Raw genomic sequence first — 20,263 nt, forward strand, 5'->3', positions numbered from 1 at the left:
CATATCTGAGTTCCTTCAGAACTCTTGGGTGAATACCATCTGGTCCTGACAACTCATTACTGTTTAGTTTATCAGTCTGTTCTAAAAACTCTTATACTGATGAATGTCTGGGACAATACTTCAGCTCTGTTGTCCAAAAAGAATAGCTCTGATGTGGGAATCTCCCTCACATCCTCTGCAGTGAAGACAAATGCAAAGAATTAATTTAGCTTCTCTGCAAAGGCCTTGTCTTCCTTGAGTGCTAGTGCCCCCACTGCCTGTTAGTTTAGCAAGCTGCTTCTCAAATTCCTTCTTGCCCTGCCTTGTTACATTTTTACATTTTATTTGCCAGAATTGATGCTCCTTACACTTTTCCTTATTAGGATTTGACTTCAAAAACTTAAATGATGCTTTTTCCCTCAGCATGGTCACTAATCAACACCACCTCGAATGGAGGCTCCTCAGGGCAGAGACTGTGCCTTTATTCTCACTGCCAAGCACCATTCATCCCCATGATGCTAGAGACAAATATACTCCATTCTGAACTATTCTTTGATGCCTGAGTTCCCCCCACCCATTTGCTGTCTCAGAAAGAGTTTCCTGTTTCTGCTCAGTTGTGTGCAGGTCTGAGATGTACTCAAGAGTCCTTCACATGGTCAGCAGCAGCACTGAAGCACATCTGCAACTGGTACAATCTAGTGTAAGTGGTGCAAACGAGCTTAGGAGCTACAAAGGACTTTGCATGCTTACTCCTGAAGGAAGAATCATCATAGGAAAGGGACCATGTGCACTGCTCAGATGGGTGGGCCTGTAGGCTGGGAGCTAGATCCTATCTTATGGAGAGTGGCACTGCATGTAGGGCTGACCAGCCACAGTCCACCTTTCTCAATGTCCATTCCATAACTAGGAAGAGGATGCCTCAGAAGTGATTGATTTGTAAATCTCTGCATCCATCCAAGGGCAGGTGATTTCATGGGAAAGACAGTTGGTCTGTCATGTCATCAGATGCTGGACAAGGATGTCTAGGATTTATTTCTTGGACAGAAATGCTAGGACAGATCCTCAGTGGGTGTGAATCGCCGCAGCTCCATTGAAGTCAATAGCGCTATGTTGATTGACGCCCACTGAGGACCTAGCCCATCATATGCTATAGCTCACGGATCGAATCATACAAGACATCAGTGAGAAGAATGCTTGTAATCTTCATAGCCAGCTGTGTGTTTATTTTTGTAAAATTCTATTAGAGATTCGCTATCTCAGAAGAGCCACTTTTAGATAAGAACATAAGAATGGCCAGACTGGGTCAGACCAATGGTCCATCTAGCCTAGTATCTGTCTTCTGACAGTGACCAATGCCAGGTGCCCCAGAGGGAATGAACAGAACAGGCAGTCATCAAGTGATCCATTCCCTGTCTCTCATTCCCAGCTTCTGGCAAACAGAGGCTAGGGACACCATCCCTGCCCATCCTGGCTAATAGCCATTGGTGGACCTAGAATATTTGTGTTCTTTGTGTTCATACACTTGTGGAACATGGGCAGCTACACAACATCCCAGCAGTAAGCAGTGGGACAGTTATATCCGATAGGATGCTACCACAGAGAACCAAATTCATGCCTGGGGTAACTCCATTGGCCTCAGCAGAGCCACAGTCAGGATGGAAGTGACACATAGGACCTGATCTGCTAGTGCTTCGCCCCCTGTGCTGCACCAGTCAGACCTCTCCCATGCTGATGGATTGCACTCAGCACCCAGTTTGCTCAGGCGTGAATGAGGATACATGGCAGTGGAGAATCAGGCCCCTGGTGCATATTATTTCTAACCCTATAGTTCTAAAATGACCTGCTCTTAGGGTCCCATCCCTGTAACCTCTCCAAGGAGAGGGTGATGCTATGTGAAAGGGGAAGCGCGTGGCTCCCTTGAGGAAAAGGAACAAAGCTCCCATCTTCACAAGCCAAAGCTGCTTGCTTACAGGAATTCAGTCCCAGCAGTTCCTTTCCTAGGGCAGCCAGCCAGCCCGTTCCACAGCTCGGTTCTCAGGAGAAGGCTTTCCTGAAGAGGGAGTCCTGTATGACACCCTAAAAATGGCCAGGCCCAATTTTCAGATTCAGCAGGCCTGGGCAAAGCAGCCAATCGGAGGAGATTTCCTAGGAGACCAGGTGTGTCCTGCACCCCCAAAAACATTCTAGAAGAATGTGGAAACCCACAGCCTGGGCAGGTCCAGCTGGGTGCATGAGCAATGGATGGTGCAGGCAGTAAACCTGGGTGGGTGCAGAAAGAACTGGGGGCGAGTTGCATCTTGGGAGTTTGCACACACTGAGTGTGTGTGATTGCAAAGACCAGACTGGGAGGGGTGAGGAGGTGTGGAATGAATGCAGGTTGGAGTGTCTGGAATGAATACATGAAACGGCTGAGCGGGACAAAAAGGCAACACTGGCATGGAAATATGTGTAAATGAATTCAAATTTATGCAGATTGCCCTATCCTGGGGATTCTCAGCTAGCTCTTCACCAATGCAGCAGCTGTGAAGCAAGGACAAGAATTCAGAACCAGGCCTGGCCTGTGTACACTGGTGATGAGAGGTGCCCATACAAGTCAGCCCTGTCCAGCAAGAAGGCAGTCTCCATGCTGAACAAGCATTGCAGGTTGCTCTGCTGCTACAGAGGTTGAAAATGAGATCCAGTGCCTTTCCGCTGCTGTGGAACTCGAAGGCAAGGCCAGCCTTTGGCACGCTGACCTTTCTTTCTGCTTCATATTCAGCTATCGTTGGTGGCACAGGCGTGGGGTTTCTGTCGTGGCTGCTTCTAACAGAAATGGAAATGCAAAGTGACAGAGAAGTGACATGGGGGACAGGGCGGTGGCTGCAGCAGGAGTGTCCCAGGGTTATGGAGCTGATCTGGGGATGTATTGCTCATTCACAATGTGTCGCTAAAAGGCTACTCAGGACAGGACTTCACCCCAAGTCCCTGTTTCAGTTGTCGTGCCTCCTCTCTGCATGCTCTCTCTGATGGGTGGCAGGTTCTCGACAGAGCTCCAGAGCAGAGACTGGGCCCGGCCCTTTGTGTATTGAGCTGAGTTACTGGCTGGAGAAACAGTCCCCAGTGAAGCTACATTCATGAGAGAATGTGTCATCCTCAGTGAAGTGAACCTCTCGGCTGTTGTAGATTCAAGAGGTGGGGCGGGTGCCATCCTGGCAGGAGTTGGGTAGAACTGACGCGTGGAGCCAGGGTGGTGGTGACATGTGGAGCTTAGTATGCAGGTGGGAAGTTATGGACAAAAGTGACAGCAGCCGCCGATGGCTCCTTTTTCTCCTTTTCCTTCACCGTTTGACCTTCCACTTCATACCCCTCCTCATGCCCTTTCTCCTGCACCCTTCCTCTACTCAGGGACTGTCTGGCATTCACACATGCCTTTGTTTCCACTCTCAGCCCCATTCCTCCTTCCGCAGACTCTTTGAACAAGGGATCTGTTCCAATCTCCATGACCCCTTCCCCCCAGCTCGCCCTGGCCTACTGCCATCAGCCTCTTCCTACCATATACTCCTGCCACCAGCACTGTTAATGTCCTTCTCTTGGCTCCTCCCTCTCGCCTCCCCATCTTGCCCCTTGTGCAGACCTGTCCCCCTGTGCAACTGGGTGTGAAATGCTCCCATGCACTCACACCAGGGGCGGCATGTCACATTCTGCACAGGGGAGTGGAGAACCAAGCCCATTGTCCTCACTCTCCATCAACTTTCTATCACCTCCAGTTCTTCTCTCACTCTTCCTACATCTCCATCAGCCTCTCTTTGGTGGGCTTCAGCTATGCTGCTCTTCCTATGTGCCCTCAAGCTCTCCCCCTCTGTGGTCTCCCTTTAGTGCCCTGTAGAGGGTATCATGGGTTGGACCAGGAAGGGATCTCCCCTTGCATTAGCCAAGGAGAAAGGGGCAATGCGAATGCTCCTTACTTTAGCCCCTGCTGATCTCTCATGCTCCCATAGGTTTGTCAGGCACCCCTTCGTTGATGACTCCCAAGTCTAATTATCTTTCTGTTCATCTCTTCTGTCCTTCTCCAGTATTTCCTCTGGAAGGGCTCACCTGGATGCTTAACTGGCTCTGTCCCTGTAAGCACTGTCTTTCCTGTTGCACAAGCTACACACTTGGTGTTCTCTTTTCCCTGCTTTCTTTCCTTCTCCTTTCACATCCCAACCCACGAGGCACTGTACAGCTCCATGCCTGGCTGTAGTGTAACATAAAGGACAATACGCAATGAGACAAGGTGAGTGAGGTAATCTGGATAGAAAGCTGGCTAGATTGTCGGGCTCAATGGGTAGTGATCAACGGCTCGATGTCAAGTTGGCAGCCGGTATCAAACGGAGTGCCCCAGGGGTTGGTCCTGGGGCCAATTTTGTTCAACATCTTTATTAATGATCTGGATGATGGGATGAATTGCACCCTCATCAAGTTTGCAGATGACACTAAGCTGGGAGGAGAGGTAGATATGCTGAAGGGTAGGGATAGAATCCAGAGTGACCTAGACAAATTGGAGGATTTGGCCAAAAGAAATCTGATGAGGTTCAACAAGGACAAGTGCAGAGTCCTGCACTTAGGATGGAAGAATCCCATGCACCGCTACAGGCTGGGGACTGACTGGCTAAGCAGCAGTTCTGCAGAAAAGGACCTGGGGATTACAGTGGATGAGAAGCTGGATATGAGTCAGCAATATGCCCTTGTTGCCAAGAAGGCCAACAGCATATTGGGCTGTATTAGTAGGAGCATTGCCAGCAGATCAAGGGAAGTGATTATTCCCCTCTCTTTGGCACTGGTGAGGCCACACCTGAAGTATTGTGTCCAGTTTTGGTCCCCCCGCTACAGAAGGGATGTGGACAAATGGGAGAAAGTCCAGCGGAGGGCAAGGAAAATGATTAGGGAGCTGGGACACATGACTTTCGAAGAGAGGCTGAGGGAACTGGGGTTATTTAGTCTGCAGAAGAGAAGAGTGAGGGGAGATTTGATAGCAGCCTTCAACTACCTGAAAGGGGGTTCCAAAGAGGATGGAGCTCGGCTGTTCTCAATGGTGGCAGATGACAGAACAAGAAGCAATGGTCTCAAGTTGCAGTGGGGGAGGTCTGGGTTGGATATTAGGAATCACTATTTCACTAGGAGGGTGGTGAAGCACTGGAATGGGTTATCTAGGGAGGTGGTGAAATCTCCATCCTTAGAGGTTTTTAAGGCCCAGCTTTACAAAGCCCTGGCTGGGATGATTTAGTTGACGTTGGTCCTGCTTTGAGCAGGGGTTGGACTAGATGACCTCCTGAGGTCTCTTCCAACCCTAATATTCTATGATTCTATGAATCTATCTTTTTTACTGAACCTCAGCCACCTTGTCTCTAATATCCTGGGACCAAGACAGCTACAACACCACTGTAAACAATACTTAATGATACTGTTATGAATGCTTTGCACTTAGTGCCTTTCTGTAAACACCGCAAGGTGCAGTATAAGCTTTACATTTTTAAACCTCACAACATCCCTGTCAAGTGTGATCAGACCCTGAGATAAACTGACACACCAGGGATATTACTCGACTTGTCCAAAGTGGCCCAGAATCCAATTCTCTTCTCAGTGACACCAGTGTAAAACCGGGAGTAACTCGATGGAAGTCAACCGAGTTACCACAGCAGATCACACAATTGGCAAAAATCATTCTCTTTCTCATAGCCACCTGTACTATTTTGTCTCCTCACTCACAGATCTTAACTCCTTCCAGCAAACATCCAAATGGATTGATGATGTCAGGACAGAAAGAGGAAGTGATGTCATCATTATGCTAGTGGGCAACAAGACAGACCTCGCAGACAAGAGGTAAAGGAGGGGCCGGGGGCCAGTAGGGTGGGGGTGGGAAGCAGGTATGGAAGACAGAGGCATTATCCTTACAGCCCAGCAGTTCTAGAGTGGATTCTCAGATGTCACAGCTGATAAGCACTGACGTACCATTGGGAGACCTCTGTTCCAGTTGGAAGACTGGCCATGTTCAAATCGCTGCAACAGCCACGACACCTCTTTTCCTGTTGTGCCCCATGGTAACTCAGTGGGTAGCATACTGAGTTTTACATTTTGCCTTGGGGAGGGCACTGAAATACTGTGAGTGTCAGAATGTCCAACCAAGTGTCATTACAGGGGTTACTCAGTACCCCAATCACTGCCCAGTGTACCACGTCTCAGAGGCAACGACTGGAGGTCCTGCAGCAGCTAGGCCCTGCCCCGCTAGCCCTGTTGGGTCCCAGTGACCACTCAGACACATGGCTCAGGGAGAGGTTTGTACTGGGGCTGGCAGGAAAGGGGAAGGCCGCACACACACTAGGGACAGAGGCTAAGTGAGCAATAGCGGTTCCTGCCTGGATACCTGGGGCAGTCCAGTCAAGAGCAGGGCTCTGCAGGGCTACTACCTGGGGACTGGCCCAGCAAATAAGCCTTTGAGGGTTCCTAAGCCAGGCTCAGTTAGTGTCTCTCATTGGGGCCCCTCTGCACTGATTCTGTGCCCAACTGTGACTGCTCCCCCAGAAGTCCCACACAGACCTGCCCCAGCTGGACCATCCAGCAGTCACAGTGGCTCTGTGCACAGTTCCCCCATTCCCAGGGCTTCTCTCCAGCTCCCTGCTGCCCTGCAGCTCTCGCTCCCAAACCAGAGCCCAGCCACCTCCCGGCTCAGGATCTTCCCCCTTACCTGGCCAGGGGCAGGAGTACAGTGGGGAGGGGGCTGATGGGAAATGTAGTCCCCTGCTTTACAAATCCATGACCAGTGTTACTGGAGTAACCCCCTGCTGGATAAATTCATGGTGGCTAAGTCCATAAATGGCTATTAGCCAGGATGGGTAAGAATGGTGTCCCTAGCCTCTGTTCGTCAGAGGATGGAGATGGATGGCAGGAGAGAGATCATTTGATCATTGCCTGTTAGGTTCACTCCCTCAGGGGCACCTGGCATTGGCCACTGTTGGTAGACAGATACTGGGCTAGATGGACCTTTGGTCTGACCCGGTACGGCCTTTCTTATGTTCTTATGTTCTTATGCTGATGGCTCCTTCCATAAACAGATCAGTTTCCATGTGTGCAAAGCTCCTAGCCATGGCTACTAGTCTGCAGGATCCTGTCTCCCTCCCAGCAGCCTGTCTTTTCTTTAATAGGGGTTCTGAGCCTGACTGCAGTAGGTGCAGCAGCCCCCGATTGGTTTAGTTCAGGGACATGCTGCCAGCAGGCACTCAGCTGGGCCCACGGGTCCCAATCAGCCTGGACCAAAATATGAGCTGTTGAAGACAGGCTGGGAAGAAGTGGGCATTTTTGGTTGTGGCCGCTGACTAATAATGCCTAGCCCTTATCCAGAGATCTCAAAGTGCTCTCCCAAGAGGTAAGCATCATTCTCCTCATTGTACAGAGCCGAAGGCCTTGGTCCTCAGAGCTATTTGGGCACCTAACGCACATTGATTTTAGTGGGAGATAGGGCATCCTTTGAGGTTATGGGCCAAAGCAACTTAGCCTATAGGCCAAGGGCAGAGCTGGGACTAGAATCCAGATCTCCTGCAGCCCAATCCAGTGCACTATCAACTAGGTAACACTGCCAACATTTTAAAAGCTGCTGACAAAAAAATTCTAGGAGGAAACGGAATTCCACTGAAATGCACCAGACTAAATGGGAGAGGTGAGGGGTAGCGGGGGGAATGGAACGAAAAGATAAACTCTTTGCAAGAATTGCAATGCTTTTAGGCAGATGTCTGATAGGAGCTCCCTGCAGCATCCCGGTGAACAGAACAGCTGGAATTCAGTGGGAGGGAAACAAGGGCTTTGCATTTCAAGAGACCCTGTGAGACAGCTCTCTGGGGACTCTATCCCAGTCTCCTGCAGAAGTGGGATAGAGCCACAGCCGCTTCCCATCCTGGAACAGGGATTGCAAGGGTAGCATCCCTTCAGCATCAGTGCCGCGCTGATTGAAAGGAGGTGAGTGTACTAGAGGCCAGCGAGCTGGCAGCAAAGAACGGGTGCTGCAGGGGAGAACTGTCACTCTGGGGATGGAGAGATGGAGTTTTCCAGATTCTGGGGGGGAACAGACAGAGTGAGCAAGAGGATGCAGGGGGGTGGATAAAGTAGAGAGACAGGAAGGGAACCCATGCTCTGGAGATGGTAGGGGGATGTGGTAGTAGAGATCTGGGCAGGCAGAGGGAGGTGGAGTTCCTGGTTTCCACTGAAGAAAGCTGAGTTGTCAGAATACACCCATACTGTTGGGAGGTGGGGGAGGGCCCCCGCTCCCCTTGTGGCCCTCCAAGACACCAGGAAACATGATGCTGGATCAGACAAAGTGACAGATATTTCAGTGGCTCCAGGCAGCTATCCAGCAACCTGTGGGCAAAAGGAGCTGCAGCTGGAGGGCAGAGGAAAGGGGCCAAACAGCAGCCAGACATTAACAGCTAAAAGAGCCTCCAATTCCCGCCCTCTGTCGCCACTCCTGAGGCATTTGGCGTTCATCTTTAAGAAGTTTTAGAGTGTTAGTCGGTATCAGCAAAAACGAGGAGTCCTGGTGATATACGCCATCATGTGCCAGCAAAGCCCCTTGGCCATGTACATTGGCCAAACCGCACAGTCTCTACGCAAAAGAATAAATGGACACAAATCTGACATCAGGAATCATAACATTAAAAAACCAGTAGGAGAACACTTCAACCTCCCTGCTCACTCAATAACAGACTTAAAAGTGGCAATTCTTCAACAACAAAAACTTCAAAATCAGACTCCAACATGAAACTGCAGAACTGGAATTAATTTGCAAACTGGGCACCATCAAATTAGGCCCGAATAAAGACTGGGAGTGGATGGGTCATTACAAAACCTAATTTTACCATAGTAATTTGCCCCTGTTTTTACTCACACCTTCTTGTCAACTGTTTGAAATGGGCCACCCTCATTACCACTACAAAAGTGATTTTTCCTCCCTTGGTATTCTACTGTTAATTGAATTGTCTCGTTAGACTGACCCCCCAGTTGGTAAGGCAACTCCCATCTTTTCATGTACTGTGTATATATATATACACACATATATGTGTATATATGTCACAATATATATATACTGTGACAGACCCAGGCCAGTGGGGTACAGGAGTCTGGTAGAGGGCAAATATACTGGTCACTGGATGAGTAGTTTTCTGTTCCCTGAGTGACCAGAGCAGGGGCTGCACTAGAGTAATCAGGAACCTGCTAGAACCAATTAAGACAGGCAGGATAATTAAGACTCCTGGAGCCAATTAAGAAACTGCTAGAATCAATTAGGACAGGCTAGCTAATCAGGGCACCTGAGTTTAAAAAGGACCTCACCTCAGTTTGTGGCATGCATGTGAGGAGCTGGGAGCAAAATGCACTAGGAGCTGAGAGTGAGAAGACATATTGCTGGAAGACTGAGGAGTGGAAGCATTATCAGGCATCAGGAGGAAGGTCCTGTGGTGAGGATAAAGAAGGTGTTGGGAGGAGGCCATGGGGAAGTAGCCCAGGGAGTTGTAGCTGTCATGTAGCTGTTACAGGAGGCACTATAGACAGCTGCAATCCACAGGGCCCTGGGCTGGAACCCGGAGTGGAGGGTGGGCCCAGGTTCCCCTCAAACCTCCAACTCCTGATCAGACACAGAAAGAATTGACCTGGACTGTGGCTTCTACCAGAGGGGAAGGTCTCTGGGCTGTTTCCTGACCCACATGGTGAATCTGTGAGGTGAGCAAATCTGCCAATAAGCACAGGACCCACCAAGGTAGAGGAGGAACTATGTGTGTGTGTGTGTATATATATATATATATATATATATATATATATAATCACTGTATTTTCCACTCCATGCATCTGATGCAGTGGGTTCTAGCCCACGAAAGCTTATGCCCAAATAAATTTGTTAGTTTCTAAGGTGCCACAGGGACTCCTCATTGTTTTTTATCTTCAAGAAGTGTGTCCCTGGGGGTGCTCGCTGCAGGTTTGTCGGTGTCCCTGCACTGCTGATAGAGAACTTCGGTAGCTGTGTCCTTTGGGCCTGCACATGCACTCTCTCTCCTCCATGGATGTATTCTTGCAGCCTAGCAGTGGGCATGCCCAGGGCCTGTCTGTGGGGAGAGGAGAGGGAAGAAGGGCTGCATTAAGCTAAGCTTTGCAGGTCTTCCAGCTTCCGTTGTTCTCCCCCTTCTCCCAGGAGAGGTCTGATGCGCTGCTTGTTCCTTCAGGCCTCCAGAAGGCAGCTGAGGAGATAGAGAATGCAGATGTCAGTCAGTCAGAAGAATGGATTTGACAGGCAGCAGAAGGCCAGCTGCCCTAGGGAGACAGAGCAATCTAGGGTATATCTACACTGCACTTAGACACCTGCGACTGGTCCCTGCCCCTGGACTCGGGCTGATGAGGCTCTGGCTAAGCAGCTGGTTAACCCCGTGGCCGAAGTCTGATGGCCCGGGCCAGTCGCAGATGTCTAAGTGCGGTGTAGACACCCTGTGTGAGACAGCTCAGATCTGGTGGCTGCAGGGGCAGCTGGAGAATCTACTTTATCCACCAGTTGATCAGAAAACAGCTGGAGAAGCCAGCCTGTGCTGGCAGAGGGATTCAGTGTCTGTGTTCACTCATGCCCAGGCTGGTGCCCTCTGCACAAAGGCACTTTGCAAGAATCCCAGAAGAGGAGAATACTGTTTAGTGCCAATTGAACCTCTTACTCTGTGCCAGCACAGAGAGAGGCTGGCAATGTATTCATTAACCCTCCAGCGCTGCCCCATGCCTGGTACATTCTTAATGATCAACATGCCCAGGGCATGTAAAAAGGGTTCCTGCTGCAGCTCAGAGGCTGAGCTCACAGGACAGTGCTGCTCTGATGGGCACAAAATAGACACTGAGAGTTCAGCTGGGAAAGGGGTTCAAATGATTTTCCTGTCTCATGCTGTCCTCACCCACACACCAGGGGCCCAATGGGGGAGGGGAGCCCTGGTTCAACTCTTCCAAGTTCCACCCACAAAATATGTCCGTCCTGCTTGATGATGCCAAAATGGGGCGCCACTCTCAGCAGATTGAGCAGATGTTCAAAGTGTGATCAGACCGGGCTCCGCTCCCCCTCCCTGGGGTTCAAACACTCCTATGAGCTCTGCTGGGCCCCTCAGCTCCCCCTCGTTCTGTTTGCTGAGTCACAAAGGATTTAGGTACTGAAACCCTCCCTTGCCTGCACTTTGTCTGCCAGGCAGCCCATGCCACAGAGGCACATATGATGGCATCTGTTTGTGGGGTCTTGTGGCTTTGTAGGCATGAGACCTCAACCATCTACGCTCTGAGGTGCAAGGAAACAGGCCTGCACTCAGGACCATGGACAACTGCAATTCTCTTCCGCTTTCTCCATCTAGACTTTTAAGCTAGGCCCCTCTCCAGCCCTTCCCAGCAAGGTTAGAACAGTTATGGTTTTCCCTTCTCTCCTGTGTGTCCTCAGGCAGATAACAATTGAAGAGGGAGAACAGAGAGCCAAAGAACTGAGTGTCATGTTTATCGAGACCAGTGCAAAGACAGGCTACAATGTAAAACAGGTAAGGGAAGACCTGCTCCAGCCAGAATCGTAGCAAGATCATCCAGCTGATCGGCCGGGTTCACTGCAGCAACTGATAGTATCCACAGTAGCAAAAGGTTGCAATAAGGCCATTGAAAATTGTAACCAGATGCAATATTGTATCTTTACTGGCTTTAGAAGCAGAAAGCTCCTCCACCTTCCCCTCCATCACTCATTCATTTCTACGTAAAGCGCTCTTAGATTCCTCCTGGTGCCCTCTGGAGGGATAGATTTGCAAGGCATGGTGTGCTTTTTACACATGTAAAAACGGGGATCACACATGTGAGGCCTCAAGCAGGGTGCCACCCATTGCAATATCAATCGGAGCATGACAACATATGTGCCTCTTTGTCTGACATGGTCTGTGCAACTCAACACTGAACTCTGAATAGGGTTAAGCAGGTGTGGCTCTAATAGTAAGGATTGCCTGGGCAGCTTCCATGCCAGCTCGGAAGCTGTAGATGAAGGAAAACTTTGACTCAGAAACAGATTGCTAGATTTAATTAAACTGAGTACATTACAACAGGGAGGCCCTTTCACATTAGCTGCTGCAACAGCTCTGGAGGTGAGATCACCGCTCAGTGGGATCTTTGCAGTGGGAGCTGTCTTTTTCGCTCTGTTAAAACCTTTTGATAATTGTTTGTTGCCTGTTGTTGTGACTGCACTGGGGCCCTGATCGGGGCCCATAAGAGCTACCACTATACAAATAACCAAGAATAATGACCAGGAGGTAAATATCTCACTAGAGCAAATGAATAAACGGATGTGTATTCCCTTTTGCACCTCAGGGAAAGAAGTTCCAGGTCACTGTATAGCCAGGACTTGGTTTAGATTCCTGAATGAAGGATTTGAAAAGTGTAATGGACAAGACACCTGAGCACAGCATTAGCTTCGAGAGAAATCAAAGTACTAGCCATTGTCTTTTGCTCTACAACTGCAGCAGCAAAGTAGATGTAGGTTCAATAAACTACAATGATAATAACAGTCAATGCTAACAGATACCTGTCTTGGCCTCAATGTAATAAATCATGTCCTAAGATAGAAATCACCTAATTTCTTCTGATGAATGAGAGGTATGATATAAAATTGCCTCATACCTGGGATACATGAGCAGTTCTCCTGTAATTAATCATCTAATGTAAATGATACGGTTTAGAAATTATTTGAGAAGAAAAGATGATTTTTCACATAACACATGCAGTATCTCAGATCGCATGTTTACTGTAGATGGGGAGGGCCGTTCCCTGGTTGAGGTTATTTACTTTGCAGAGTAATGCAATATGAGTGCACACTGCACAACACTACAGAAAGGAAGGTTCCATGTATGCTAATAGCTTCCATGGAAGAAGTTTATGACTGATAGCTGTGAGAGCACTTTACTAACATGCAGTATCACAGACTGGAACATGGAGGCAATAGAAGTACAGGGGATCAGTTTTCAGAAACAGTCTTTTTTGGCACAGTAAACTGAAGGTGCAAATGATAACTTTGAAGGGCCAGCTCCCCAACTAGTGGAAATCACTGTACCTTCAATGAAGGGATCCCGGTTAATACCAGCTGGGAATCTGCCCTATATGTATAGCTACTTCCTCTGCTGGTGTCACGCCTATCAACATCCAGCCAGGAAACGGGTGACAAAAGCAAAGGTGAGTCTTTCTTTCTAGTGGAAAGAAATGAAGGATTGCTTGGTACATGTCAAACTTAAATTAACCCCCTTAGAGCTTTGGGCAAGTCATCCAGGCATGTGAGTAAATTTTCTCTCTGTTTAAATCAGATATGTTCTTGGATCATTTCAAAGTAACTCTTTTTTCTCTTGCTAAGGAAAACATCTTAACACTTTCACAGACAAACCAGAGTGGAATTCACCCAACAGTAATTAGGGAAAATGCTACAAGCCGGATTCATAATCATAAAACTGAGAGCAGAACACCCACCCCAGAGTGCATGGGGCAGAGTCTTCTGCCTCGTGTTCCTGAGTTCTGAAACCAAAAGTTTCTTTGCTATGCTCTCCTCTGTTCCCTCACCCTACCCCACTCACAGTGGTTGTCCTTAGTCAGTGAGGGCCCAGGGTTTAGAAGTACATCTGTGTGAGTTCACTTCCCAGCTGGGGAAGAAGGCACCTTGCTTGCTCTACCGTCTGAACGCTTCCTCTATCTGGCCACCTCACCAGCTGCTCATTCCGCTTCCACCAGCCAACTGTCAGTTACCTTCTGCTACCACCTTCCTCTCTGCTGGTCAGTCTCCTAGTGATTTTCAACTTTAGCAGGCTGAGCAGAAATGCTGTCCCACCACAAGTGATTTCAGCTCTCATTTAAGCACTTAAAATAACAAAGGCTCCTAATAGAGTATTTCCTTAGAGGTTTTTATGGTCAGACTTTGAGGGTTGGACTAGATGACCTCCTGAGGTCCCTTCCAACCCTGATATTCTATGATTCAGCTCTGTCTTTGAACATTGGGGAGGAATAGATTAAACCAGACCAGGGACCCTTAGGGGAAAGCCACATCTCCTCAGTAGGACACCTCTCCCCACTCCTCTTACTTTCACAAGGGTCTGGCATTCGAGCCCCTGGCTTAACGAGGTCCTTTCAGCTGAGGATGATCCCCTCATTTGGGACAGGTTAAGCACAGTTTTAATCCTTTTTACTCATACAATAAAGACCACAACATTGATAACCTTTCACTACCCCTGTATTCAGTACGAAAGTGATTTGTAACCCAACACCAGCCAAAGTTGATCACTTTGAACAACACTGCTCTATCTGCTGGACATCTTGGCAGAGTAGGTGTGTTCATGTAAATACAGTTTGCTCCTGAAGTCTCTCCCCGTCCCAGCTAATGTCAGGGGATAATTCATTCAGACCCTGCTTGCATTACTAAACTGATTTAGTTATACCGATGTAAATCCATTATATGGCTGCACTTAAACCAGTGTAAATCATGTTTATACAGGGTTAGTTTAATCCCTTTATTTACTGAATTAAGTTAAATCGGTATAAAGTGCTTTTTAAATCCATTTAGTTACATCAGTGTGAGTTTTCTCCCATGAACAAGACCTTACACATTGATCTGGTCATACCAGAGTGGAAGTGACACATCTCTCAGCCCCCCAGCCTTACTTCACCAACATTGTACATGATGAGTTTTGCTGTTCTCAGTTGTGTCAAATACAGAATGAAAAATGATGGCTATGGCTACAAACCCTGAACCTCAGTGACAGATTCCTTCTCTCTCTCCTCTCTTACCCCCGGACTTACGCTAGCTGTTCCGACGTGTCGCCTCCGCACTGCCCGGCATGGAGAGCATTCAAGAGAAGAGCAAAGAAGGAAGTATCCTTTTTTTAATGAAACTACCTAGCTCTTCTATAGCACTGTTCAACCATCAATCTCAAAGGTCAGTATATTGTCCTCCAAGGGAAAGTGAGGTTGAGGAAGGTGACAGTCATCATCATGGTCTCTATCTAATGGAAGTTAAAGATTTCCTGGCACAGCAGATAACGCTGTTGGCCTCTGCAATAATCCCTAAGGCTTTGTGCTAACCATTGTTTAGTACAGCATTGCCCCTGCATTGGATTACACAGCCCTGGCACTAGTGGGTGCATGAGAGCCACACTCGGGGCTTAAAATTGATGCCCCAGTTTTTTCCTCCAAGCCACCAGAAAGTGCCAGTGCTTGAAATCTTGCTGCTCTTGCCAAGCAGATGCAGGTAAAACCTGCTCCAAAGAGCAGCACCAGTCAGCACAGCCCGAGGTTCCAATGCCCAAGCGATGTTACTCCTAATTCTGCTCTGGGTAACATGATGTCCCAGTAACCTTAGTCCTGCAGCCAAGCGACGGCCCAAGTTATGCTGGGATGCCGTTCCAGCACTACTTTGGGGAGCCAGAACCGCATTCTGGTACCTCCAACACTGAGGAATGAGACACCAGTGCCATTCTGGCACTTTTCTGCTAAGACTCAAGCACTACTCCAAACAGAGAATAGCATTGTCCAAGGGACATTATTTCTGCCCCTAGGCTAAGGACAGCAATAATGGAGATACTTGTGACCCTTTAATACCCCACGGGAATGAGTAGTAGAGGCCATTTGGAAAGCAGAGCATTCCATGGAACATCGGTATTGAAGGAGCAGTTTGGTCTGATGCTTTTTGAATGCTGGGAGACAAGCCATGCTTTCCCAATGCAGAGGCCAGTTAGAGGGTGTTAGTGTGGCACAGCTAATAAAATACCTTAGTCCTCCAAACGAACTCACTCAAGCGAAGAGAAGCCATCAGGCATGTATGTGCATGTCCCCTGTGACTATGCAGTCACATCCGACATACTAGAAGAAAATGAGTCGTTAATGCACTGGTTCTTTTTCTTCAGTTCCACAAGGCTCATGTAACTTCTTGGAGTCTGGAGCTGAAGGGCTAGTCAGTGCTTTGTGGTGGGGCTTGGCAGGATTGGAGTTTGATTTTTTTATAATTTTGATAGATGTATATTGATGTTTATTTTTTAGCATTTTTTCCAATTTACATTTTTACAGTTGCACAAAATCATGTGTGTTAAGGATTTTTTCAGTGTTCATCTAATTAAATGTTCTTGAGTGTGGGAAATTATGGGGGGAGCGAGACAATAATTATTTAATGACAATAGATGTTGAAATTCAAAAAGTTAAAGTTTTATAGCCATTAAAACACAATTGACATCACATGGAAAAATATACAAAGTAAAGCTCCTTAAATCAAACTGTAAAACATTCTCAAACAACAGTTTTCTCACGTTGTCTAGCTGCACATTTCGATTATTATTGATGGAAATATTTTTTCATTAGTTTGTGTGTGAACAGTGAGCTCCACATTTGCCAGTACAAATTTCAGCCTTCCATGCCTCTGTATAGTTCAGGCCTAGCACTCTTTAGATTTTGCTTTTGTTTCCTCACCTTTTTATTCTGCATTGGCTAGCACAGGCAGGACCTTTGGCATTACAAGTCAGACCAACGTATCAGCAAAGACCCCTAGCCCAGTTTATTAGGGTATCAAGTCAAACACAAAATCCAGGTTCATTGCGATTCATCCATGCAGTGGTGCCTCTGCCATCACCAAAGTTTGAAAGCTTGAGGAAACAACAGAATCTGGATTTCTCTTCCATAAACGGGTTTTAGTTTTCAAACTGAGCCATTCTCCTCCCATAGGTGTAAGACACTCCAGAGTGCAGAAATCCTACCTAACACCATTGCATCTATGGAGATTGAAGGCTGTATGGCCACACCCAGCCATATCTTATTGGTTTACATAAGACCTCACAATGTTTTTAGACAACATCCGTCATACAAAATATCACGACAGAAGCAGAATAGAAAGGAAATCTTTGAGTTTGGTATAGTAATGCACAAAGGCAGAATGACAGAGAAAGCTGAGTTGTAAGACCTGAACCTGGGGCAGATGCTGATTGCCTGGGAGGAAGATTGAAGCAGGCTTTCTAATGCTACAGGGCCAAGACATCTGGGGTTGCACCTGCCAGCAGGGATGCATGGCCAAGACAGCTGGGGTATGCACTGATTCAGCATGTCCCCCAGGTAGCCGCTGTGAGCAGGGCTCCTGTGGAGATCCTAGTGGATTTACAGCTCCTCCAAAGCAGCAGAACCCCACAGTTCCACCTATCCTTCTATGGGTACATCCCTGTGTGCAGGGCCAGGCTGCAGCAGGGAGTTGCCCTGTGTATCTAGCTGCACCATCAGGTGTGCATCATATGGGAGCAGATCTCTCAAACAGACCTCTCCTGTTTAAGGCCCTAGAACAGGGGTTCTTAAACTGGGGTTCGGGACCCCTCAGGGGGTCACGAGGTTATTACATGGGGGGGTCGTGAGCTGTCAGCCTCCACCCCAAACCCCACTTTGCCTCCAGCATTTATAATGGTGTTAAATATGTTAAAAAGTGTTTTTAATTTATAATGGGGGTCGCACACAGAGGCTTGCTGTGTGAAAGGGGTCACCAGTACAAAGGTTTGAGAACCACTGCCCTAGAACATGTGCTTTATAAAATGACTAGTGACAAAGATACCTGAGAAGGGAGGCACCCAGAGCTCTGTGTCTTTCTCCAGATCCTCGACCTCTTCTGATTCCTCCTCCAGAGGCAATCTAGACAGGGTGTCAGCATTGATGTTCTGCCTTCCAGGTTTATACTGTACTTCAGAAGTTAACTCCGTTTTTGGACAGCTTCATTTAAGCTTTCCAATGTTAGCTCTGTTTGGGGCAGGGCCTTTTCCCAAGCAGCTGCATTCACTAGGCCCCCCCACTTCGTGTACAGGGGTTAGGCTTGGCTGCCTCTGCCACAGGAACGTCCTCTTCTTCTGACCACATAATGGCAGCCTGCATGAGTTCATGGAACTTCTTACTGGGCTTTCCTTAAACCTCCTTTTCATTTCACGGCAGAGGGAATCATCCTGGAGCCCCAGCACTAACTGCTCTTTCAAAACTGTATCTGGGTCTGGAAAACTCGTTGAGGGTCTCGCTGCTCCACTTTGCTCATTCTCTCCTGGAGGTTATACGCATATGCCCAGACAGTTTCACCAGGCTCCTGCTTTCTCTCAAAGAACTCCTTTAGTCGGGTTCCAATAGGTACCTTGTCTCCATACACTTCTAGGAGGAGTTCAAACATCTTTTCCACATCTTTCTTGTCCGCCATTGCCATGAACTTTACTGTAGCCTTGGCCTGGCCCTTGAGTCTATGAAGTCCACACGATCTTCTTCAGGTACTCTTAGCACATGCAGAGCCACCTTCACAGGCTTGACCCACTCCTCTACCTTAATGTCTCCTGGTCTTGTCGGGAAGCCACGAAACTCTGTGAGCTTCTGCTCCCGTGGGACATAAATAGTAGGGGGTTTCTTAGCTTCTGCTGCCTGTTGGTCTATTACTGTCTTAGCCAGCGATAAGACTTCTCTCTGTTCTGTTCTAGCTTGTTGTATTGCCTCAGCTTGGTCTGATAATCTGCACTGAAGTTCAGCAAACTGGGCCTGTAGTTCTTCAATTCCAGCCATGGTAGGGTTCTTGACCAAGCCTGGACAGTGCTACCAGAACTCAACCAGTAAACCAATGTGGTGGACCCTGTGGATAGGATCCTGTTCATGAGGCCAATTATGTAAGTGGGGGGGAATGGTCCTGGTATTGCGGGGAACTTTCCTGGCTTATACACTACCCCGGTGAAGTGGACTAGCAAAAGGATCTGAGTATCCCAAGGCCTGCCTGACCTCAAGGGCTCTCCTTCCACTCTCCTTTATGGCAGAGTCCTCCTAACCCCAACAAGGCTGGGCTCAGGATTCTTGGGGGGCTCAACCCCCAACCTTGTCATGGTCACTTAGGGCAGGGGTGCTCTCTCTGCACTTGATGCTTCCCTGACCCACTGATCATTACATACAGTTCAAAGCAAATACAATTTATTAAACAGCAATCAATTTTAAAAAAATAAGGAAAAAATGAGAAAGATGAAAGGAAAACATGTCACCCCGCTCTGTGGCACAGGAGCATCGCAACCAGCATCTCTGGAATGTAAGGGAAGTTCAGTCTGTTCCTCACAAGTCCCAGGCCCCTTCTCAGGCCCTGGCTGTGCTGCAGGGATGCTGCGGGTCGGACACGTGCTCTGGCGGTGGCCACACTCTCTCATGTTCTAGGTGGCAGGACCCTTCTTCCCAGCGTTGCCCCCACCCCGTTGGGGTTATGATCCCCCCTCCAAGTCTGGCCTTGGCTGGGGGTATCTCCCTGTGCTCGGCCTGCTGCCCAGGGTCCCCCTCACTCTCCCCAGCTGCTCACTGCACCTGGCTCTGGACTGCTCCAGCCCCAGCTCCAGCTCCAGTTCCACTCTGCCTCAGCATGGCTGCTGCTGCTCTGCCTCCAGCTCCCTGGGCTGTTTCTCTGTCCGCCCTGGATCTGGTTGCTGCAGCTCTGCTCCCAGCACAGGTCTGCTCTGTGGGCTGCTTCTGTGACTCTGCTCCCAGCACTGACCTGCTTCCTGGGCTGCTGTTCTAGCCCCTCTGGATCTGGCACAACTCTGCCCCTCAGCTCAGCTTGGGCCCCTGCCCTCTCCTTAGCTCAGCCCCACACTGTCTGACACAGGCAATTCCAGGTACATGGAGGACAAACCCCTCCCCCCCCGACCTCCTGACTCCCTGATTAGCCTGCCCACTCTGTCAATTAGGCTGACCTGGAGCATTGGCCTCTCCCCACTGTTCCTGGGGAGTGTCAGTCTCAGGGTCCTGATTTCCCATTAACCCTTCCCCTTTCTTTTAGTACTGGAAGCTAGCCAACCAACCCCCCCCCCCCCACTGAATGTTAGTAAGGGGACAGAAGTCCCCTTACACTTGCTACAAGGGGTCCTGTAACTGCAATTACAGTGCAGTGCCACTGTGGCTGTGCTTTCTGAGATCTGTGATTAGCGCTGATTCCTATCACTGTAAAGTCGGCTACATGACTGAGAGGAATTACAACATGAATATGATGTAGTTAATATACCTGGATATACCCACAAGGGCTAATGATAAGTAATTCAGTGATGCAGCTAACCCACTTGTGATATGAATGGTGCTGGTGATTACACACTGAAAAGCAAAAATCACACTTGAATTACACTGTAACTACAATGTAGCCACACTTTAATCACATACTACCCTTATTATAGTGTGATCAAAGTACCATAATACCATGAAGGAGACCATTGTTTTTCATGGTACTTTTGACTCATATAAAGGC

At 48.4% G+C, this 20,263-nt stretch overlaps 1 protein-coding gene across 6 annotated transcripts in view; it reads left to right on the forward strand.

Moving 5' to 3' along the window:
- The window catches only part of RAB6B (RAB6B, member RAS oncogene family), a 143,022-nt gene that overhangs the window by 109,386 nt on the left and 13,373 nt on the right, over window positions 1-20,263 (forward strand). For 2 of the 6 annotated variants that reach the window (XM_039488625.1, XM_039488621.1), the window contains exons 5-6: window positions 5,709-5,820; window positions 14,808-14,874. In XM_039488625.1, the coding sequence (XP_039344559.1) occupies window positions 5,709-5,820; window positions 14,808-14,874 (179 nt within the window). Of the gene's footprint in view, window positions 1-5,708; window positions 5,821-11,434; window positions 11,529-14,807; window positions 14,939-16,713; window positions 16,792-16,963; window positions 17,163-20,263 lie in introns of those variants that run through there. The other 4 variants (XM_039488620.1, XM_039488622.1, XM_039488623.1 and 1 more) reach the window with 4 other exon arrangements.

Source organism: Mauremys reevesii, linkage group 9 (assembly GCF_016161935.1).
Source record: "Mauremys reevesii isolate NIE-2019 linkage group 9, ASM1616193v1, whole genome shotgun sequence".
Lineage (NCBI taxonomy): Eukaryota > Metazoa > Chordata > Testudines > Geoemydidae > Mauremys > Mauremys reevesii.